Source organism: Canis lupus, chromosome 17 (assembly GCF_011100685.1).
Source record: "Canis lupus familiaris isolate Mischka breed German Shepherd chromosome 17, alternate assembly UU_Cfam_GSD_1.0, whole genome shotgun sequence".
Classification (NCBI taxonomy): domain Eukaryota; kingdom Metazoa; phylum Chordata; class Mammalia; order Carnivora; family Canidae; genus Canis; species Canis lupus.
The window spans coordinates 55,979,165-56,003,673 of NC_049238.1; the positions used below are offsets into that span (position 1 = coordinate 55,979,165).

At 37.4% G+C, this 24,509-nt stretch overlaps 1 protein-coding gene and 1 long non-coding RNA gene across 4 annotated transcripts in view; one reads left to right on the forward strand and one right to left on the reverse strand.

Moving 5' to 3' along the window:
• Positions 1 to 22,332, reverse strand: part of SPAG17 (sperm associated antigen 17) — a 227,159-nt gene extending 204,827 nt beyond the window's left edge. For 2 of the 3 annotated variants that reach the window (XM_038561900.1, XM_038561898.1), the window contains exon 1: positions 22,117 to 22,331. In XM_038561900.1, the coding sequence (XP_038417828.1) occupies positions 22,117 to 22,203 (87 nt within the window). In that variant the 5' untranslated portion in view covers positions 22,204 to 22,331. Of the gene's footprint in view, positions 1 to 22,116 lie in introns of all 3 variants that reach the window. The other variant, XM_038561899.1, reaches the window with a different exon arrangement.
• LOC119869690 overlaps positions 1 to 24,509 on the forward strand; it is a 100,089-nt gene that overhangs the window by 50,329 nt on the left and 25,251 nt on the right. The window lies entirely within an intron of this gene.

Genomic DNA, 24,509 nt, shown 5'->3' on the forward strand with positions numbered 1-24,509 from the left:
ATTCATTTTAATTATTATATTGTTCATCCTCATTTCTTCACTAATAATTAACATTTACTATGTGAGTACCTATGTTGTATATGCTACCCTAGAAATGGAGGATACAAAAATGAGTAAAAGCAATCAAAGAAATGAACTGAATCTGTATATCTCAACATGGTAGACTTCAAAACACAATGTGGAGTAAAAAAGACAAATTGCAGAATCGGTAAATAGAATATGGAAATTAAAAAAAGTCATCATACATAACATTCAGTAACCATACAGTAAATAACACTATATATTATTTGTGTATATAGATAAATGGACACATAGGTAGGCTGAGAAGATATATATCAAATTCATGATAGTATTTGTTTCTGGGAAGAGAAAGGAATGGAATAGAGGATGGCATAAGGGCAAAGTTTTCAGGGTTTTTTTTTTTTTTCAGTGTTTACTTAAAAAAAAAGAAGTAGCAAACTAGCAATTGTCAATTTTTCATGATACAACTTTCCATGGTACAAATGTGCTTGTTATATTATCCTTTGAGCTTCTCTGCCTTTTAGAAAGTACTAGAAGGAAGTCTGCTTTCAAAAGACCCACAGTCCAGTAGGGGAGACAGATGTATGAAAATCACAATGTAAGGTGATATGCATTTTACCACACCACATCTTTCCCTGTGTCTTAGGAAAAGTTTCATGGGCAGATGCCACTTGAAGAAATAATGGAAAGAATTCTTTGACTTTGTCTCCTGCTTGTCTACTTTCTGTCTACACAGTGGCCTCACTTCTACTGCCTCAGAAAAGCAAGACTTTCTTGCTTTGGTTCCTCCCCTGTTCATATTTCATCTCAGTACATCCCTCACAAGTCTCAAGAACTTGCTCCTTTTGCTTGGGCTGAGGAAGATTCTTATCCCTTCTCTGCTGCTCTAGAGCCAATGACTCGCTTTCCTTTGACCTTGTCTATAATTTTGTTCTTTCAATTCTCCCATCTCTCCTTCTCCAGTTTTCCATCCCTTCCTCCCCTTTCCTCTCTATGGTATTTAACACACAGATTACTATCTTTACCTAATTCCAGTCTTCCTACTAACCATTTCCTACCTGATCTTCTTTTCTTCATTATTGAACTCTCCAGAACATGTGACTTATACTAGAGGCTCCCATATCCTGATAAGCCCCATATTCTTAAACCCTGTAGTCTTATTTCCAACTCCCTCCCTGACCACCATTACCATCACCACACACCTTATTGAAATTGATTCTTTGAAGGTCACTAATGATGTCCTCATCACCAAATATGGTTGTCTTGCCCTATTCTCCCTATGTCTCCATAGGTGGAAGAATTTACCCTTCTCTCTGATCTAATTTCCAGGACTCCACCCTGTCCTCATTCTGTCTTTACTCCTTGGGTGTTTCAACTTCGATCATCAGGCTCTTTCTTTTCTTTCTGGTTCATACATGAAGATCTTTTAGATATTCCACAGAATTCTGTCCTTAACCTTCTCCTGGCACATACTCTCTATTGAATATTTTAGCTGCTCCCATGGCATCCACTATTACTTCTCTATTTACAACCCCTGAATTTATATTGCCATCCATGGGCTGTGAGCCTATTTTTGACTGCCCGATGAACATTTCTACTTCAGTGTTCTACCATCATCTCAAAATCAGCATATCTAAAAGCTGAGATCTTCTTCTCTCTATATCCTGAAAACCAAAACAAATGAAACAAAATCTTCTCTATCACAAACAGTAAAAATCATCTAAGTTCATTGTGATAAATTTGTCTGTTTCCAAGACTTTCCATTTCTCCTAGTCATCATAATTTCAATTCCTCTCCAATTATCCTCTAGGATAGGCAACCATAGTTAATTTCTTTCCAGAGTTTCTTGAATTCACTCCTTCCTTTTTATTCTTATGGCTTTCTCCCAGTTCAGTATATAAGTACCTTGAATCTGGACTATTGAAAACATCTTCTACAAGGTCTAGTCAACTTTCAGCTTCTTTCTCCAACCCATTAATTTTCCTAAGACATCAAATTCATAATTTCACTCTTCCTTCACAGGATGTACTTTAATTGTCTAATTCATGGACTCTAGTGGGATATGATACAGTCCAGATTCCATGGACTGGAACTCAAAGCCCCTCACATTCCCTTCCTCACATATTTTTAATACCATACCACCCATTATTTTTTTAAACTCTCACAGCTCTGGCAAATTGGTCTGTGTAAATCCTTGAGCTTCAACTTTCTCATGTAAATAGGAATAGTATTTTTAGGGTTGTTATGAGGATTAACCATGATAGCATGTGTAAAGAACCTAATACAGTCTCTGGTTGGTAGTTAACTGTATATCACAAATATGCCATTTGTTTTCTCAGTTCCCTGCTCACCTGATCCTTTTATACAGAATACCTTCCTTCCAGGGAATGCTTCATTTGTCCCAGCCCAACAGTGATCTCTATGTCCTCTGCCTGCCTATGAAAATTCACTGTCAGTACTATTCAGTATTATGCTAATGATATAGTTATATATGTTGTGGTCACTGTATAGTGTATGTCTTAAACATTAGTGTGCTCAGGCTCATGATTGGTAAGGCACAAAGTACTGGGTTCTACTAGGAATCTCTGTTCTGATTCAGTAAGTCTAGGGTGGCCTGAGAATCTGCATTTCTTATAAATTGCCTTCTATTGTTGTGGCTTCTGGTCCAGGGATCACATTTTTATTTATTTATTTTTATTTTTTGAGAGAGAGAGAGTGGGGGGGAGAGAGAATCTTAAGCAGGCTCCAAGCTCAGCACAGAGCCCAGTGCGGGACTTGATCTCATGACCGTGAGATCATGGCCTGAGCTAAAAGAGTAGGTCACTTAACCAACTGAGTGACCTGGGCACCCTGATGAGATCACACTTTTAGAATGACTGGTATCTGTATATTCTCAGACTGTAAGCTCCTGTGTAATAGGAATGCTGTATTATTCTTTTTTCCAGTCACCCACCCTCCTCTTTCTATTTTCTCCAGGTAGTACACAGGACGGTAGTTTAACATGGAAGAAACAAATATTTTCAACTGAATTTAATTCAAACTCCACATTCACTAGATGGTATAATCAGTCTTAAATCATGTCCAAAATGTAAAAATCTACTCAAAGAGAAGGACTTAGTGAATGTCAGGTAAACATTTATTTATAAAGAAAAGCCCATTAGATATAAATACAGACAGACAACCCTCAATTTTTCATGTTAGTGGAGAGGTATAAGAATTTAAAAAAAAAGGAAAAATAGAGGCACCTGGGTGGCTCAGTCAGTTAAGCATCTGCCTTCATTCAGCTTGGGTCATGATCTCAGGGTCCTGGGATCCAGTCCTGAGTTGGGCTCCCTGCCCAGCAGGGAGTCTGCTTCTCCCTCTGCCCCTCCCCCTGCTCATGCTCTCCCTCTGTCAAATACATAAGTAAAATCTTTCAAAAACAGAAACAAAAACAGTTTTAAGAAAGAAATTTAAGGGCATGTAGGTTAGTCAGTTAAGCATCTGACTCTTGATTTTCAGCTCAGATCATGATCTCAGGGTTGTGAGGTCGAGCCCCAAGTTGGGCTCTGAGCTGGGCATGAAGCCTGCTTAAGATTCTCTCTCTCCTCTCCTTCTGCCAAACCCTCTCTTTGCCCTCTATCTCTCTTAAAGAAAAAAAAAAGGAAATTACTTTTTCCTCTAAAATGCATTTTAAAAGTTATATTTTGGGATGGGCCAATGTTACAAGATTCATAATTCTGGAAATGCATAATGTTTTAAGTAATTCCCCCGTGAAGGGATGTTTCCATGTCAAGGACCACACTCTCCCTTCTCTGAAACATGATGAATGGAAGAAGGAAAATTAGGAAGAAAATGTCAATAGCAAAATAGGACAGAAGAATGAAAATGGGGAAAACTTTCAGGAGATAATGAAAGGGTAAATCTGTTCCCAAACCTGAGGAAGATAAGGGCTGGCCACTTAATAATGGCCTACTCTCCCTATAGTCTACCCACATCTCAGCTACTTCTGGGCTGAAGACATATTATGTAAAGAGGTTCCTGCTCCATAGCTGACATTTTCAGTGTTTAGAACTGACTGTTAAGGAAAGTCTATAAAAGACATAAAAAAGATCTGGAAGGGCATCCACCTTGTCTAGCTTGACTTTGTTTTAGTCCCACTTTTTTCAATCCAAGCTAGGTTGTACAGTATTTTCTGTTGAATTAATTTAAAACAATATGTCAAGCACAACTATTCTGTTTCTACATATTTATTTGTTTGAAAACTTTCATTGACCAAATTAAGTTGGATGATTTTAAGGACTTTTTTAGGAGCTTAAATTCAAAGTAGAGTGGAAACTTTCAACTTTACTTTTGCTGGAGCACTGGCTTCTATAATATAAGAATAGTTAGAGATGGTGATGAGGACAACAAACAGAAAAAGCAAAAGGAAAAATCCTAAAGAAGCTGAAAGCAAACTTTCAGGGAAGCTGCAATCAGATAAGTGAAGTGACTCTTTGTGGTGTATGCATGGAGGATGAGCTGTTTTCCTCAGCTGTTTTGGTGGTGGTGCTAATGAGGTTACAGCCAGAGTCCAGTTCCTATATGGATTTCATATAACTAGAAATTCTGCTCCACATGACCAAAACTTTTGTACTCTAGACAAGATTGCTCATTACAGAACACAAGAGGGACTAAGCAAAAAAACAGGTCATCATTACTTTTAACATCACATTTAAAAAAATATTTTATGTATTTATTTGAGAGAGAGAGCACAAAACAGAGAGGGGCAGAAGAAGAGGGAGAAGCAGGCTTCCAGCCCAGCAGGGAGCCCAATATGGGTCTCTATCCCAGGACTCTGAGATCATGACCTGAGCCAAAGGCAGATGCCCAACTGACTGAGCCACCCAGATGCCCCAACTTTCAACATAACTGAAAGCATATGCCCTTCTGACGCAAAGTGTCATCTTCATCCCAAAGAGTAATACAGTGTAATATATCTATAGTTATTTCCATAACAAGGGTTGAAAATATGGTAATAATAAACCATTTTTTTCCAGAAACATTTTCCTAAGTTGGTGCTAAATGTGTAAGATATGAAAGATAAGATAAATGATAGGCATTCTTTAATGTTTGGCTTTGTAATTACAATTAAAAGTGTAAATAAAGGACCCATTTGTATCCTTGTTCAGTCTCCTAAATATCTGATATGAAGATAGAAGTGGTTGAACTCAGTATTCCTAACCTTAACCTAGTTTAACCAAAACTCAAATATTATATTCACTTAAGGGTTCATATACATTTTTAGAGATCATATGTTTTTTCATTGGTGTTTATATAATTTGGAGGGCTCATTCTCCATTTCTACTCAATACATGCCACCTAAGAAACTATTATATTGCCTATGCCACCCAGGGCTACACACTAGAACCATATTTAACAGAAGATGTAATAAGAACAACACAAAGAATAATGGTTGTGGGGATGAGGACAAGGGGAGGCCAGGAAACAGAATTTATTTAATTTTAGAGAGCATTTCACAAGTTTTAATACCCCAAATATTGAGTTACTACGGAAGTAGAGGAAATGTTTTGTCATGGTTAGACAACTAGCTTAAAAACAAAGGTAAGGTTAAGCAGGCACTTCTCTGGACAAAGCAGTTTTAACAGTGGGGAACTCTAGGGATCATTCTTGGAAAGGTCTTAGTTAACTGCTTTTATACAAGATAGGAAAACAGATTAGAGTGAAGTCTAAAATTGTGGCATTCAGTGCTGGGAGATTTCTTTTTTGTCATTTAGTTTAATTCCTTTATTGTGCAGATAGAAAAACCTATGACATCTTGGTCAAGATGACACCAAAGAAGCATGTTCTGATTTCCAGACAATGGGCCTTCCTCTGCCACCCTGCCTTATCTTCATTATCAAATGTTGTGACAATGACACTGTGCCATTAAACACTGCAGGAGGATTTCACAAAGCTCTCTGAGCTAAGCAAGGACATATGTCAGATGAGAGATTCAGTGCGGGAAGTCTAAGTGAATGCTTTGTGGAAAATGTAAATTAATCACAAGTTTAGAGGCTTTGGTGATCAGTTATAGAAAATATGTCGATATGCAATGCTTTCCATTACCGTTAGCCTAATGCACTTTAGATCTATTGAAAGGCCTTTGCTCATTGTATCGGTGGAAAAAAAGGTAGGAATCAAATAGAAAACATTACCCTATCATTGCACAAAACCAGAGTGTCTTGATTCTTGGAAAGTTGTGTTGAGTTTTAGGCATAAAACCTAAAAAAGGATTGAATAGCTGGAAAGATCCACAGAATGGCAAATAAACTAGTCATGAGGAAGGAGGGGCTTCAGTGGAAGGATTGAGTAAAACAAGCCTAGGATAGAGAGGGGGAAAAATATAAAATATACAGTATGTCTTAGTCTCTTCAGGCTGTTATAATGGAATACCAGACTTGATGGCTTATAAATAACAGACGTTTATTTCTGAGAGTTCCAGGAACTTCTGCAGCAGGGTCTGTGGATCTGGGCTGTGTCATGGCAGGTAGCAAGGCCAGGATGCAGTATTTAGTAAGCATTCTGGGCTTCTGGAGGATCCCAGTTAATCATCACCCTCAACATCAAACTATTGCTTCTAACTTGTTTTGTTTTTACCTTTATTTTTAATTTTTAAATTTTTTTAAATTTTTAATTTTTTTTTAAGTAGGCTCCATGCCCAATGCAGCGCTTGAACTCATGATCCTAAGATCAAGACCTGAGCTGAGATCAAGAGTTGGACACTCAATTGACTGAGCTACCCAGGCATCCCACTGTTTACTTTTATTTTGATTATAGTACAATGCAATTCTGTGTGTATAGTTTTTTATACACAAATTTATGGTAAATATTTTAAATGGAAACCTACAATGAAGAGACTTCAAAGTCTGGGTATGTTTCTAAAATTTCTTTTAAGTATCATGAATAGGTAAATATTCTGGATTTTCATGAGATCAAAGAAGAAAACAGTAATCAGCCACAACCTGAGGCATGTTCTGATATAGCACAAAAACCATTACAGCATTAAAATGCTTGTATTTCTAAAATGAAAACAACTTGATTCTTTCAACATAAAAATCTGATTAACTTATTCAAGTAATATAAATGTTGGATGGAAATAGAACTCAGAGGTTGTGTTGTTAACAGTTGAACAGGTGAAACAGTTTTTAAAATTAAACTGTCTATCATGTTTTGTTAAAGGTCATGATTCTAACAAAGAAAATCTGCAATCATTAATGAAGTTTAAAGAACACAATAAATCAGTCTCATGCACTAACGTGCTTAAAATAAAAACATTTTTTATAAAAGTGTGTCAATAAGATAATTACAAAATATTTTTAAATATATCATCAGAACTTTTAACACCATCTATTATGTAAACATAATTAAACATTATCAGACATGAAATACTTAGTTTAACTTTGAAAAATAATTTGTATGGGTATATCACAGCAATGTAGCCTCATGGTTTTGACTGTGGCAAAGCATTTATCTACTGAAATGATAAAGCAACCTTTTAGAAAAAATAGAAATCAAACTAGTAAAATTCTAATCACTATTGGTAGAGCTTTAAAAGTTTCATGTAAAGATGTTTTGATAATACCTAATATGCAACATTCAAGTAACCGAAAATGGTTGGGTATTTTTTGTTGATCTGGTGGAATAAGATAGAAAAGCATCTGTTTTATCTCAAACTATTTCAGTGGGTACTAAGAAAAATGGTTTCACTGAGAAGGATTCACATGAAAACAGTGCCGGAGAGGTAACATGGAGAAAGTCTGGAGTTTCAATCAACAATTTTGAAGAACGTTCTAGAGGTTTTGTTTTCGTCCCAACTCAATACATTCAACATAGTCAGCTGCCGCAACAAAAGATGTATACCAAATAAATCAGTATTAGTATCTTCTTTATAAATTTTCTATTTATTGCCATGTATTAAACAAACACCAGAGATAAATAATCAATCTGAAGAGAGTTCAGGATTGTATATTAGAGAAATGCTAGGACTCCAATGGGCAAACTATAGAACTAGAGCTGCAGCCACTGAGAGGAAATCATGCCAGGTCTGTGTGTTCGTTTTAATGTGAATCATGAAGTGGGAGTTGTTAAATATTTGAAAAATGCAATTAGCTTTTAGGCATTTGGCTTTAATGAGATATTCTACTAGAAATTTCAGTACCTTCTTTAGCTTTACAAGAGAGAAATGAAAATATGTTGCCCATTTAAAATTAAGAAAGCATCCTATAAAAGAGAAGCAGAAGATATATACAAACAAATGAATAAAGGATACACTTTGAAACAAAACTAAATAATTATAAGAGGAAAACTGTTATACTGTCTAACAAATTGTACAGAAATGGGTTTATTATTTTATGACAAAAATGAAAAGTATGATGAATTATTAACCTCTTCCAATTTATTCAATCCTAAACTTTAGCCACATTATGTATGCTAACCAAGTAGGTTTAGGGTGATCAAAAATTAATAAAATTAAGCCAACTGATTAAATATGACATTCTAAGAAATGGTTTTGTGACTTAAGTGATAATAAAGAAATTAAGTATATAAAAACTCAGTATTATGAAGACTAGAAAAAATTTTGACATAATTATTAAAAGTTCAAAAGTTAGATTTATAAGAAGTGCAAAAGTATAATTGATTACTTTTAACATGATGTACAATATTGATATTGAGAGAAATTCTCTACATACAGAGAACTACAAATTACCTAATGACTACCAATTTAAAAGGAAAGTTACAGGAAGAGCCTGCATACATTCTTCATGTCACCTTATGACTTAGAGAAAGGCAACTTTTAGGACATGAAAACCATCAACCAAAGGCAGAAACAACACTTCTGAAAACCAACAAATGATTTTGAAATCATTAGAAAAATTATATGACTGATAAGTATTAAAAATTATACCATCTGGCAAAGAGTTTCATAAGGTATATATACTTTAGTTTTTATAGAGAATAAAAAGTGATTTTTAATTTTTTAATTTTAATTTTATTTTTTTAAAGATTTTATTTATTTATTCATGAGACACACACAGAGAGAGAGAGAGAGAGAGAGAGGCAGAGACACAGGCAGAGGGAGAAGCAGGCTCCATTCAGGGAGCCTGAGGTGGGACTCGATCCTGAGTCTCCAGGATCGCGACCTGAGCCAAAGGCAGGCGCTAGACTGCTGAGCCACCCAGGGATCCCTAATATTTTAATTTTTAAAATGTATATGTTGATGTACATTTAATTGTGACAACATATTTTTAAAATTTTCACCCCTGGATGAAGAGGCAAGAAGGAAGTTGCCCCTCATAACTTCCAACACTATTATAATAGTCTTCCAACTTCCTTCTTGCCTCTTCATCCAGGGGTGAAAATTTTAAAAATATGTTGTCACAATTAAATGTATTCTGTATGTTAGTAAATTGAACACCAATAAAAAATAAATTAAAAAAAAAAAGAAATAGGTAACAATAGCAGGACGTGTTACCAGTTGAAAATTAGAAGAGGAGTTACTAGAGTGTTTATTTCAATGAACAGGATAGTTCCAGTTTTAAATATATTGAGTTTGAATATGTGTAACATCCGTGTGAAAATATATATAAAAGAATAATAACAATAATTATTATATGATCATATGATAAAATAATAATTATTATTAGGGCTACATAGTGTTCCACATTCTTTCAGATACTTTATTTGATTTTCATACTACTCCAGTAAATATAGTAATATTATTATTACTAGGAGCTCCTCCTTATTGAGCCCCTACTATTCCTCCATTCAGCAACGCTATTTGAGCCTCTCTATATGTCAGCAGGGTAACTCCCTGCCTTCATGGAGGAAAACAGAGAATAATAAAATATATGTAAAGTAGAAAGTCAGGAACAGAGTCAGGGTTAAGTGGATGGAATGTGATGGTGTGGTTTAAGTAGGATGATCAGGAAAGGAAATATTTGAACAGAATCTTGAAAGGAGAGCAAGAGTGACTCACGTGATTATCTTGGGAAAGGTCATTCTGGGCAGAGGGCTCAGTAAGAGCAAAGATGACAATGTACTCTCTGATGGATCTGAAGATCAGCAAAAAAAGGCCAGTAAAATTCCAGATGAAGTCAAAGTAGTTGGCAGAGAATGCACACATAAGTGTCTTCAAGGCCATGGTAGGACATCTGAATTTTACTCTAAGTGTTACATATTAAAAGAACCACTCTAGCTCTGTATGGTAACGAGACTCTAGGTCAGCAAAAATGGGAGAAAGACACCAAATTCTGAAGCTCTTGAGCTACTTGCAGCTTAGGCAGATGATGATGGCTTGGACTAGGATGTAACAATGGAGGTGGTACCAACAGGATGGATTTTAAATACACCTCCAAGGTAGAACCAATAGGATTTACTAAAAGTTAATTATGAGGTGCATAAAAGGTGTAAAACACTTATAACTGCAAGATTTTTGGCCCTAGTGATTCACTAGGTGAATGGTGAGACCACTCACTGAGAAGATGAAGAGCAGGTTTGAAAGGGAAAACCTGAGGTTTGGGTTTGGACATGTGAAGCCTGAAATACTATGCACTAGATGCCTTTAAATCCTTTCAACAATCGTCCTATATCTGCAAGGGAGGTATGAACACTGTCCCTGTTTTATGGTTGCAAAAATTAAGGCTTTGAGATTTTCTTCAATTTACATTCTTATAACCAATGGGTTGGGATTAATCCTAGAGCTCAAAGGAGAAAACAGGCCAGGAGGCGGAGACAGTAAAATGCATTCAATGTATTTAATTCAAAAGTATCTCTTGAAGATCACTATGTACTTATATATCACTCTTAGTAAGTGCTATGACCAGGAATTAAGTATGTTAACCTTTTGCTACCTTCCAGAAATTTGCAGTGTTGTAAGGGAACATAGATATAGTAGATGATGCTGAAACTGTTGGCCCACACCTCAAAGTAGGATAGCAGTAAAGATAATCATCACTGGAGTAGTTTAATAGAAGGAGAAAAGTCAGTGAGGGACAGAACTGTGTGACTTGAGCTTCTTTCTGGAAGATATGAAGGAGGATTTTAATGAGAAGGAGCTGGATGGTCTTTAGGCCAGGAACCTGCATGGGTATAGTCACTATGTGCCTGGGGATACTACAGAGACCATTCAACTGGAGTAGAAAGAGAAAAAGATGGATGGGCAGAGAAAGGCCAAATTAGACAGGGCCATGAAAGCCAGGCAGAGCATCTTGGATTTTATCCCATGGGTATCTGGGAGCCAATGATGGTTTCTAAGGCTAAAGCTGAAACATGGTTAACGTGCACCATTTCTTAACTAAAATTTTCCTAGAGGGTTGCCAAGCTCATATTGGCAACATTTATATTTTACTTATATTTAATATTTTTCATTTGCAATAAGTGATCACATATAACATCTAGGTAGATATTTTGACATGCTAATTCCTTTTGGTTCCAAATTCACTCAAATAATACATTTTTGTCCAAAAAGGAGAAATTATAATGTGAGGTTATGAAAAGTCCATTTCCCTCTTAACATTCTTCCTAGCAACTCAGTTGTTTTTGTTGGCTTTTATTAAAACAACCTTTGTGTGAACTGGCAATTTGTTTTGTAAATATCAATGAAAGCATATTTCAGAAAATATAGTAATAAAAACCAACCCAATTTCAGAAATATGCTTGCTGCCAGACATCAGTCTTCAGCTCATATTATGAGTATTTCCAGTAAGTCTTAAATACACATTAACATGAGAAATAGCTCCCTGTTTAAGATCAAAAAAGTTGAAAAATCCTTCACTGCCTCTCAAACACAGTTTAAGGATTCTGCCCAATAAAATGTATTTCCCTTTTTGATAAAATATATTTGTAATGGTTCAAGCAGTTCATTTTAATTGAACATTTTCCTCTCAAAAAAACAGACTTTAACTTAGTTTATTATCATCTTAATATCTGTATGTTTTATAACTTTGTTTAAGAGGTCTGGGATATTAATATTTCAGCAATACCTATCTTGAATCCTTATCCACCTTGTTAAATCTTTAACAAGAATTATAAACTTTGCCCAAGACTGGAGGGAGCTCTATTACTATTTTTCAAATGTGCACAACTCAGCTATTGTTACTAAACTACATTTAATAAGAGAAAAATACTATTCCTCAACTGAAGTACAATAAGGAGAGACCACTAACTAAATGTTTCGAAGAACTTTCATTTAATATCTACTGGCTGGCAGATGAAATATCTGAGAAGTGAAACAGCATCATTGCATAGTTGTTTTCTGGGCACTGTCATAATCGTGTTATGTATCTGTTGTGATGCTTTTTTATGTAAATGCTTTCTGTCCCTTCCTTTTCTCTTAGAACACATCTCCACTGTCTACTAACTGTCCTGGTTTCCACAGTATAGATTTATTCCTATTTCAAAGTAAATCAATGAACTAATTCCAATAATATACTTTGAGTGTGATACCATGTGCCTACAACCATGCTAGTTATTATGAGGTAGGTACAAGGAATAGAAAGATGTGATTTGCTGTGAGGCAGCTCACATTATACTTGTGCTCTATAAACCATGAATAGATAGCACATAATTCAAGGCATTCTGTGACTAAGTACTGAATTATAAGATAAAGCCTAGAGCCAAAGTGAGAGTGGATAAATCACTGCATGTCTAAGAACCAGACCTTGAAATGCTTGGGTTGTCAGTGATGTGAAAGGGGCAGGTTAGCCCAGATACCCTGGGAGTCTCCACCTCTGAGTGAGCATACTAAAGAAGGGCACTACCATGTATAACATCAAATTTTGTCTTTGATGCAAATATCCCTACTTACTTGAGAAGTATCATACATTTAAATGTATAAAAACACACACTGAAAATGAAAATATGGAAGTTGGAAACAAGACCTCCTGACTCTCAGTAAGGACCTCAATATATGATGGTAGGTGTTCCCAAACATTTTTAAGCATATAGATATTCATATTAAAGAGGAACTGAAGTCTTAATCAAGAAGTAACATCTTAGTGATAAATGTAAGGCAAATAACAATAAGTGTCTAGTCCCTTAAGTTGGGTATTAGGGACCTAAAGTCAGTGTATTAGAAGAGCGAAACTGGCTGGGTTAAAGAGTATGTGGATTGCCATAAACTCTTTTGCTCTTTTTTTAATGGTTTTTTTCTTTTTTTCTTTTTTTTTTTTTTTTGTGGTGGGTCACAATATGTAAATGGAATAATTGCTATGCCTAAAGATGGCCTCATGAATTATGGCTGCCATTCTGCTACACATAAAAATGAGAACTAAAACCAGGAACAAATGAAAAGAAATAACTATCCTCAGATAATCTGAAAAAATGAAAGGATTTAACAAAATTAGCAAAATCCCCAAAACTCTACCTGTGAGATATGTAAATCAATGCAAACTTTGGGCACTGGCACTGTGCTAGTGAAGAACACATTTGGTTTTGTGAAGAACACATTTGAGACAAATGTCCATAATATCTTAATGGGAAAAAAAAAAGGATTCTTACTGGCATTCTGAATATTTTCTATAGTGTTATCATGCTGTCACTTACTGTCAAAAACATCGTAAAGTTCTTTTATCCTGTGTTGACACAAAAGTTCTGACCATAACACAAAATTCCAATTGAAATACAGATAGCTCAGTCATTTTGAAGCTATCTGACATTACCCAGAGACAAGCCTTTTTTATTTTTTTTTATTGGAGTTCAATTTGCCAACATATAGCATAACACCCAGTGCTCATCCCGCCAAGTGCCCCCCTAACTGCCCATCACCCAGTCACCCCAACCCCAACCCAAATGAACTCTGTTCATTTCCCGGAGTTAGGAGTCTCTCATGTTTTGTCACCTTCACTGATATTTTCACTCATTTTCTCTCCTTTCCCCTTTATTCTCTTTCACTATTTTTTATATTCCCCAAATGAATGAGACCATATAAAGTTTGTCCTTTTTGGATTGACTTATTTCACTCAGCATAATACCCTCCAGGTCCCTCCACATCTAAGCAAATTTGTCGTTTCTAGTGGTTGAGTAATATTCCATTGTGTATCTAGACCACATCTTTATCCATTCATCTTTCGATGGACACCGAGGTTCCTTCCACAGTTTGGCTATTGTGGACATTGCTGCTAGAAACATCGGGGTGCAGGTGTCCTGGCGTTTCATTGCATCTGCATCTTTGGGGTAAATCCCCAGCAGTGCAATTGCTGGGTCATAGGGAAGGCCTATTTTTAACTCTTTGAGGAACCTTCACACAGTTTTCCAGAGTGGCTGCACCAGTTCACATTCCCACCAATAGTGCAAGAGGGTTCCCCTTTCTCCACATCCTCTCCAACATTTGTGATTTTCTGCTTTGTTAATTTTCCCCATTCTCACTGGTGTGAGGTGGTATCTCATTGTGGTTTTGATTTGTATTTCCCTGATGGCAAGTGATGTGGAGCATTTTCTCATGTGCATGTTGGCCATGTCTACGTCTTTCTCTGTGAGATTTCTGTTCATATCTTTTGCTCATTTCATGATTGGATTGTTTGTTTCTTTGCTGTTGAGTTTAATAAGTTCTTTATAGATCTTGGAAACTAGCCCTTTATCTGATACGTCATGTGCAAATATCTTCTCCCATTCTGCAGGTTGTCTTTTAGTTTTGTTGACTGTTTCTTTTGCTGTGCAGAAGCTTCTTATCTTTTTTTTTAATTTTTATTTATTTATGATAGTCCCAGAGAGAGAGAGAGAGAGAGAGAGGCAGAGACCTAGGCAGAGGGAGAAGCAGGCTCCATGCACCGGGAGCCCGATGTGGGACTCGATCCCGGGTCTCCAGGATCACGCCCTGGGCCAAAGGCAGGCGCCAAACCGCTGCGCCACCCAGGGATCCCCCAGAAGCTTCTTATCTTGATTAAGTCCCAATAGTTCATTTTTGCTTTTATTTCTCTTGCCTTCATGGATGTATCTTGCAAGAAGTTGCTGTGGCCAAGTTCAAAAAGGGTGTTGCCTGCGTTCTCCTCTAGGATTTTGATGGAATCTTGTCTCACATTTAGATCTTTCATCCATTTTGAGTTTATCTTTGTGTATGGTGCAAGAGAATGGTCTAGTTTCATTCTTCTGCATGTGGATGCCCAATTTTCCCAGCATCATTTATTGAAGAGACTGTTTTTTTTCCAGTGGATAGTCTTTCCGGCTTTGCCAAATATTAGTTGACCATAAAGTTGAGGGTCCAATTCTGGATTCTCTAGTCTGTTCCATTGATCTATGTGTCTGTTTTTGTGTCAATACCACACTGTCTTGATGACCACAGCTTTGTAGTACAACCTGAAATCTGGCATTGTGATGCCCCCAGATATGGTTTTCTTTTTAAATATTCCCCTGGCTATTCGGGTCTTTTCTTATTCCACACAAATCTTAAGATGATTTGTTCCAACTCTCTGAAGAAAGTCCATGGTATTTTATAGGGATTGCATTAAATGTGTAAATTGCCCTGGGTAGCGTTGACATTTTCACAATATTAATTCTTCCAATCCATGAGCATGGAGTATTTTTCCATCTCTTTGTGTCTTCCTCAAGATCTTTCAGAAGTGTTCTGAGTTTTTAGGGTATAGATCCTTTACCTCTTTGGTTAGGATTATCCTTAGGTATCTTATGCTTTTGGGTACAATTGTAAATGGGATTGACTCCTTAATTGACTCCTTAATTTCTCTTTCTTCAGTCTCATTGTTAGTGTATAGAAATGCCACTGATTTCTGGGCATTGATTTTGTATCCTGCCACACTGCCGAATTGCTGTATGAGTTCTAGCAATCTTGGGGTGGAGTCTTTTGAGTTTTCTATGTACAGTATCATGTCATCTGCGAAGAGGGAGAGTTTGACTTCTTCTTTGCCAATTTGAATGCCTTTAATGCCTTTTTGTTGTCTGATTGCTGAGGCTAGGACTTCTAGCACTATGTTGAATAGCAGTGGTGAGAGTGGACATCCCGAGACAGGCCTTTTGCAGTCTGTAAGCTCCTATAAGTAATGGCTATGTTGTTTGGACAATTGTGGAAAATTTGCTTAAATTGTCATGAACAAAGCTTCTATTAATCTCTACTTTCTCAGCCTTTCTCAGACATATAGTAGGCTTGGAATAAATGAAAAAATCAGAATTGATTACAAATTCTCTTAGACCACAGTGACATCAACAAAATAGGAGACTAGGCAGTTATGTGCCCTCTGTACCCCCTGGAAACATGAAAGAACAACTAAAGACTGACTAAAATAACTCTATAGGAGCTCTGAAACCAAAGACCGAAGGCAACCAAGTGAACGCCCAATCAAGAAAAAGCCACATTCAATATGGTAGTAAATTTTGTTGCACTTGTATTGTCCCTTGTGGCACCCTTTCTCCACATGAAGGGACAGCCTTTTCAACAATTGGTGCTGGGAAAACTGGATATTTCATGCAAAAAGAATATTAAGTTGGATTAATATTAATATTAATATTAATATTAAGTTGGATCCTTACCTTACATCATATACAACAAAAATTAACTAAAAATGGACCACACATCTACACGCAAGATTAAGACCATAAAAATCTTAGAGGAAAACATAGCAAAATAGCTTTGTGACCCTGGATTTGGTAGTGATTTCTCGGATGTGACACCAAATGCACAGGCAGCAAAAGCAAAATTAGATAAATTGAACATGTTCAAAATTAAAAACTTTGTGCATCAAAGGACACTGTCAACAGAGTTGAGAGGAAATACAGAGAAAAGAAAAAAATATTTGCAAATCATATATCTCATAATGGTTTAGTATCCAGAATATATAAATTGCCCTATAATTCAATAGTAAAAAAACTCAACAACTCCATGAAAAACATTGGCAAAAGGGAGCACCTGGGTGGTTCAGTCAGTTAAGTGTCTTGACTTCAGCTCAGGTCATAATCTTGGGGTTCTAGGATAGAGCTCCATGTTGGTTTCCCTATTCAGTGGGGGGTCTGCTTCTCCTTCTCTCTCTGCCCCTTCCTCCACTTGTGCTCTCTCTCAAAAAAGTAAATAAATAAATGTAATCTTAAAAAAAATTGGCAAAAGAAGATACACAATTTGGGGCACCTGGGTGGCTTAGTCCATTGGGCCTTAGACTCTTGGTTTTGACTCGGACCATGATCTTAGGGTCCTGGGATTGAGCTGCAGTGGGGCTCCACATTCAGCACGGAGTCTGCTTGAGCTTCTCTCCTTCTGCCCCTTCCCACTCTTGAATACATGCTCTCTCTCTCAAATAAATAAAGTCTTAAGAAAAGATATACAATTGGCCAAAAGTATATAAAAAGATGTGTGATATCACTAATCATTAAGGAAATGCAAATTAAAACTACAATGAAATACCACTTCACATTCATTAGGATGGCTGAATATATATAAATATAATTTAATATATATTAATAAATATAAATATATGAATACATCAGAATATAAATACATTCTGATATACATATATATGTATATATATATATATATAAATTTTAGAAGTATTGGTGGAGATGTGGACAAATTGGGACACTTGTGCATTTATGGTAGGAACATAAAATGGTATAGTCACTGTGAAAAATGTTATGGCAGCTCATCAAAAATTTAAACATATGGGACTCAGCGGTTGAGCATCTGCCTTTGGTTCAGGGTGTGATCCTGGGATCCAGGATCGAATCCCACATGGGGCTCCTTGCGGGGAGTCTGCTTTTCCCTCTGCCTGGGTCTCTCCCTCTCTCTCTCTGTCTGTGTCTCTTATGAATAAATAAATAAAATCTTTAAAAAATCTTCAACATAGAATTACCATACTATCCAGCAAGCCCTACTTCTAGATATATACTCAGAAAAAATTAAATATAGGGACAGGGACTCAAACAGAGTTTTGTACACACATATTAATAGCATCCTTATTCACAATAGCCAAGAATTGGAAGCAAATCAATGCCTGGCAATGGATACATAGATAGATAAAATGTATTCTGTACATACAATGGAATATTATTCAGACTTAAAAACAGGGCAATCTAAATACATACTACAACATGAAAGAACCTTGAGGACATTGTGCCAAATGAAATAAGCCTGTCACAAAAAGACAAGTACTGAATAATTACATTTACATAAAATACCTAAAGTAGTCAAATTCATAGAGACAAAAGATGGAATGATGGTTGCCAGCAGCCAGTGAGAGAAAGGTATAGGGAATTCTTTAAAGGGTATAGTTTCAATCAGGGAAGATGAAAGAGGTCTGCAGATAGATGGTAGTGATGGTTGATGGTTAAGTAACATGAATGTACTTAATGCCACATTCAAAAATGGTTGAAATGGCAAATTTCATGTTACCACATTTTATTGCAATAAAAAAAATAACAAATAAAAATATCTTAGACCAGAATGTCTCCAGATAGCACCTTCAGTCACCGAATGCTTAGGTTAACACCTCTTCCTTTCACTGTGGCCAATAGAGGCTGCCTTGACAGTTGCATGGAAAGATTTTATCTTTAAAAGCATCTTTAACTCCCTAATGCTGCTGGAGATCATAAATACAATGTCTACGTCACATACAAGCCCACACTAAGTTGTATTTTTATAATTTTATTGCCAATTATTGCCAGTACCTAAATATTTTCTTTTTATCTAATTTGAGGTGTGATAGTTCATGTATATTAACAAGATAAATGTTTTGCCACATAGATAGCAAAGTTAGTAAATGACCATTTGATTGATGGAATTAATTCTGGAGCAATGTATACCAGAAGCAGTCTGATCTACATTATCTTTCTTTGCTTCTGTCTTTCTTCTTTACATTTACTTCGTTCTTTCATTTGATTTATTTCTTTCGTTCTTGCTTTCGTTCTATTTTCGTTCGGGGAGGTCTGGCGGTAGGGAGTGCGGTATGGATTGCGGGAGGGATTTATGGCGTGATGAGGGCGGTCTTTCGTTCTTCTTTCTCCTTCATGTCATGCAGGCTTCCTTCCTTCCTGTCCTTCCTTCCTTCCTTCCTTCGTCTTCTTTCGTTTCTTTCTTTCTTTCTTTCTTTCTTTCTTTCTTTCTTTCTTTCTTTCTTTCTTTCTATCTTTCTTTCTTTCTTTCACAAGAGAGCAAGCACAAGCAGAGGGAGTGGGAGAAAGAGAAGCAGACTCCCCGATGAGCAGGGAGCCCAGCAGACAGGCTCCTGAGAGCCTGAGATCAGGACCCAAACCCAAGGCAGACACTTAACTGAGCCACCCAGGTGTCCTTCTCTATCTCAATTTAAACATCCCAGATTTATTTAAGTCATGTATATTGATCTCCTTACCTAAAATAATCATCTTCCTTCATTCTACCTCCTTGAATTCTACTCAGTCTTTAGGGCCTAGCTAATGGCAAATTATTTTACAAAAAATTTCCTGACAATCCTAGCCCACATTCATCTTCCTAACTTCTAGTCTCTATTTAGTTATTTAGTGCTTAGTAACAAATATCTTGCGTTATTTGCTATCTTTTGTGTTTTAGAACCAACTGAAGTGTACTGAAAAATTAGCAACTGCGGGGGTCTGGGTAGCCCAGTCTGTTGAGAGTCTGACTCTTGGTTTTAGCTCAGGTCATGATCTCAGGGTCCTGAGACTGAGCCCTGTGTCCCACTGTGTAACTTAGTGCAGAGTCTGCTTGAGATTCTCTTCTCTCTCTCTCTCTCCCTCTGCCACTTCCCCCCAACTCTCTCGTTCTCAATAAATAAATAAATAAATCCTTATTTAAAAAGATTTTATTTATTTATTCACGAGAGACACACACACAGAGGCAGAGACACAGGCAGAGGGAAAAGCAGGCACCATACAGGGAGCCTGTTGCTGGACTCGATCCAGGGGTCTCCAGGATCACGCCCTGAGCCGAAGGCAGACACTTAACCACTGAACCACCCAGGCATCCCAATAAATAAAATCTTAAAAAAAAAAAAAAAAAGAGCAATTAGTTCAGCTGGAAAGGATAGCCCAAAATACCATTACAAAGTAAATTTGTCAAAACCAAGTTATAAACTTGTTGATCTCTTTAAAGTCTAATGCAGCTGCATGTGAACACCAGTTCAAAATTACTACTGATATGAGTTCTTTAATCAGTTAATTCTAAAAACTGGCTTATGGGAGACTGAATTTCCCTTTCTCTTATCCCTAACACACACACACACACACACACACACACACAACACACAGAACACACATTCTCAACTATACATACTGGCAACAATGTTTCTATAAGTAGCAATTATACAGAAAGAAACTTTGGGTGCCAAGGCAAAACATTTTTTGAGTACCCACTACCTGCAAAACACTTTGCTAAACCCTGTGAATAAGGAATTCACACCTCTCTCATCATCTTTAGCCCAAATTCAGAGTCTATTACATTGGTGGTTAAGGCATGCCTCAGGACATTGGACCTCTGGGTTAATCCAGGAATTTTTCTCTTGGAGCAGATGTGAAATGAAACTGAGGGGAAAAAAAAAGTAGGAGAGGAAGTGGAGCACAGTTGTCTTCCCCTGCTTTAAAAAACCATGTATTTAACAAACTGAAGAGTTTCAGCCTTTGTAGTTAAGACTACCTATTACCTTGAGTTCAAATTCTTTCTTTTAATATATAAGATTTATTGAAATTTTACTGTTTGAGCAGAACCGAGAAAGCTGAATATTATTTCAGGTTTTCAAGCCATAAGGAAAAATAGTGTTTCTAGGTTTTCCATTCAACTAGGAAAATTATAGCTTCATATTTGCAACACTAAAGCTAATGCAGTGTCAGCACCTCCATCAAATTCTGTTGTTCAGCAGTTTATAATTCAAGCAGAAAGTTTCACTCCAAGCCCAAACTTGGCCTACACAATCTCAAAGAAAATGGAGAAAAAGTTATTTTGGCTAGTGCTGACTTATAAAAGCAAAAGAGAGGGTGCTTTTACAGAATATTTTGAAAAACAACTTTCAGAATTTGAGAATGTCACTGAGAATTACTGAGCTGACATCCTTCTTTCTTAAAGTCATAGATATAACCCCAAATTCCATGACATCATGTCAACATTAGCAGTATCTTAACTACTTTCATGAAATTTTTCACCAGGTGGAATTCCATATCAGATGGAATTACTGTTCTTAGAGAAAAAAAATGCAGGAGAAAATAAGGACAAAAAAGACTTTGGATATATTTTCCTTTAAGTATGGATTCTTTAGTGCAAAGTCCACACATACAGAAAATGAAAAATATCTTTTTTCTAGTTTTTAACATACATTGGAATGGCAGGCTGGAATTCTCAGAAGCAACCTTTCTCCATCCAAATGTTAACTTGGATCTAGAAACAACTAAGTGTAGAAGTGGATTCCTAGCAACAGGTGAGAAGAGCTATTGGCTCCCCAATGAACTAAATGTTGGTAGGTGTGATGGGATGGGGAGCTAGCCTGGTCGGGATGCTGTGCAATTGGAAGTCATGTGGCAGGTTGGTTACAAACTGCCTGATGCTTTTTTGCCACCCTGTGGCTGAATCTAGCAGCCAATCCCTCAGTACTCCAATCTCTTACAAAACCTGCAAAATATATCAAGTCTTTGATATCGTGGAATCAGGGTACTGCATAAGAATTTCACCTTTTCCTATCCGCACAAGGCTCACTTGTACTAAATACGTTGATATCTTAGCTACTCCACCTCTCTTTGCCAATAGTATTCAGTGAATCTCTACTACAGGCCAGGCTACAGATGAATCAAACAGGATTTCTGTCCTTCAGGAGAGATCAAGAGGAAGCCAACAGATCATAAGACAACTCCAGTATGATTTTGGAGTGCATCTGTGCGACTTCCCTGAAGAGGATCTTGAGGTGTCAGAGCGACAGCACCTCTGTTCCCCAGCACTCAGCTTTCTCCATCCTTTGAAATCGCACTGATTCACCCAGCATCCCCTCCCTCCTCTTAACGCCCACTCTCAGCAGATGAGACCCTGGGCCCTCTAGTGGGAGGAGCGACCAGGCCTGGGAGAGCAGAAGCAAGAGGTTCTCGGAAGGGGAGGCGGCGTTGCCTGGAGGGTCTGGCGGGGCTTTGGCCGTGACAGGGTCCGAGAGGACCTACAGGGCTCAGGCTCACCTGATTGAAGTGTGCACCGATGAGCGAAGGTTCCCATATCTTAGAACTGTTGCTCGAAGTCCCGCCTTTCTCTTTCTTGGGTGCCATGCAAAGGACGGGAAGAGCATTGGCGTCTAAACTGGGCTCAGGCCCGGACTAAGCGTCCCCGCTACCATAGTAACCGGAGCCACGCCCAGGTCCTGAAGGACTTCGGCTCCCCTCCCCCAAATCTGCTCTGAATCCGCTGGCCAACCGTATCCGTCGCCACAGCAACCGAGCTTCTCAGCGCGCGGCTACTCCCAGGCGGGACTTCCAGACCCCTTGATTAAATTTTACGATTTTCCAGCAGAACAACCGTGCAAGTACGGGAGGTCAGGCCCAGGCTGGCCTGGAGCTCGTCTGCCTACTTCCTTTTACTCGCTTTGCTCCTCTGCTGCTTCTTGGAGCCCATTTGGTCCGACGCATTGTCTGAAAACTCAAAATCCCTGAAATCCCGTCCATGATTTCTACACATTTTTTTCTTTTTTCCCCATCCTGGGCAACTTAGAATGGTGAGCTGACTCCCTCCAGAGACATCCCATGCCACTTTCTCATCCATTCTAATCTTCTTTATGTGAAGCCAACTTTATCTCCCGGACCTCCATCCTTTGCTTTGGTCTTGGGTCCTCTTCCCAGGGACTTCCTAAACAGGTCAGTCTGATCACTTCTCCAAGAGGTCCTTCAGAGAACTGTAGTTGAGATTATGGTCTTTCTAGGTCTCTTCTCTGCCTAATCAGCACCAGTTCCCTCAAACTGTCCTCCACTGGTGAGTAGTCTTTCTTTTTCTCCCCACCCTTCACACACACCACTACCTAAAGGTGGTCAAAGTCCCCTAAATAGTAATCATAGTAATAATAGTAATGGTAATAACAAGAGCTCCTGTTTCATGATCACTGGCTATATCCTGCGCATAGTTATATCAATTAATTCTTACAACCACCTTTTTTCAAGTTCCACAGTGTGTGCTTGACAGTACCAGGGTTAGAATCCAGGATTGCCCAGGTACCCAATCCACTGTGCTTAATTAACCTCCTCAGCAACTGTTTTAGGACTGCCAAAATGAGAGATCCCCCTCTTTGAGGTGCTATACTTAATTTTATTAATTTTTTTACTATAGTAATACTAATTTAAGGACAGACAGGGGTAGAACTCAACCAAGGACGCTTTGCTTTTAGTACCTGTAAAATGCAATGTTTAACTATTCCCTTGAACCCTGCACTTGCTGGGAGGTGAGATGCATCAATGATCCCAATGGGCCAGGGATGGCTAAGGTGACCCATATGACCTGCAGCTTGATTTCATTCAGCACAACCTGCCAGCTGACCTTCTACAGGGGAAGGTGTTTCAATGGTTTTATTGCTTTCTTTGAGGAATAAAATGTATGTGAGGGCCCTAGTGATATCCAGCCACTACTACCTTACTTCACTGGGGGCGAGAGGCAGGTTTAAAGATGCTGCTGCTTCTCAACTCCAATTCATAATTTGAACCAACAAAGGGCAACTTTTTCCGCCCGGCCCAGTTCTTTAATACAGATATTAAAGAGGACACACAATTTCTAGAAACAGTCTTTTCACAGGAAATTTCCAAAAAATATCAACTTTTCCCTTCTTGCTGCAATATGTATATTTATCTTCTGGGAGGGACTACATTCATGCAGCCTACTCAGAAATCATATCTGGAAGCCTTCTCTTGTCTGATGCATAGTGAGCCCAGAGGAAACATGCCAGAAAGAGATTTTCCTGAGGGTCTCCAGAGCAACCACCTAGGCTGACACTGGTACATTATCATAGAAATCTCTCCAAAATTTTGTCAGTCATTTAAATTTTCTTTATAAGATGAAAACTGTCTTTGGATTGCAGCTTGAATATAAAGATGAATGGCTTACAGACAAAAAAATGTAAGTAATCATTGATTACATCATTCTACATTTTGATTATAATTCTTCCCATAGGTTTAAACCATCTGGGAAAAAGGTCTTGCATTTTTATTAGAAAAGCAGTAAAAAGTTTGTTGACCTTCCAGTTAGATTTCATAAAAAAGTTAACTAGATGCTTATGTATGGCATACTATGTTAATAATTTTCTTTCTTCTTGAATGCATATGCATATTTCAATATAAATCAATATGGATAATCAGTTTGGCCAAATCACTAGTGGATGATTAATAAAATAGGTTGCAGATAAGAAAGTGAAATGAAGAGGAAAGATGGAATAAGGAGAAAAAAAGTAAAATTAAGTGTTCTTTAAAATTGCAGAGAAAGTGTCACTAGCTTTGTCTTATAAGTGAGGGCTGTCTAACCCCAATTTTTGCAGCAATAAAGTTTTTGTGACATATATTGTGGCAAAAGCTGATTAGCTGTTCATCAAACATTTCAT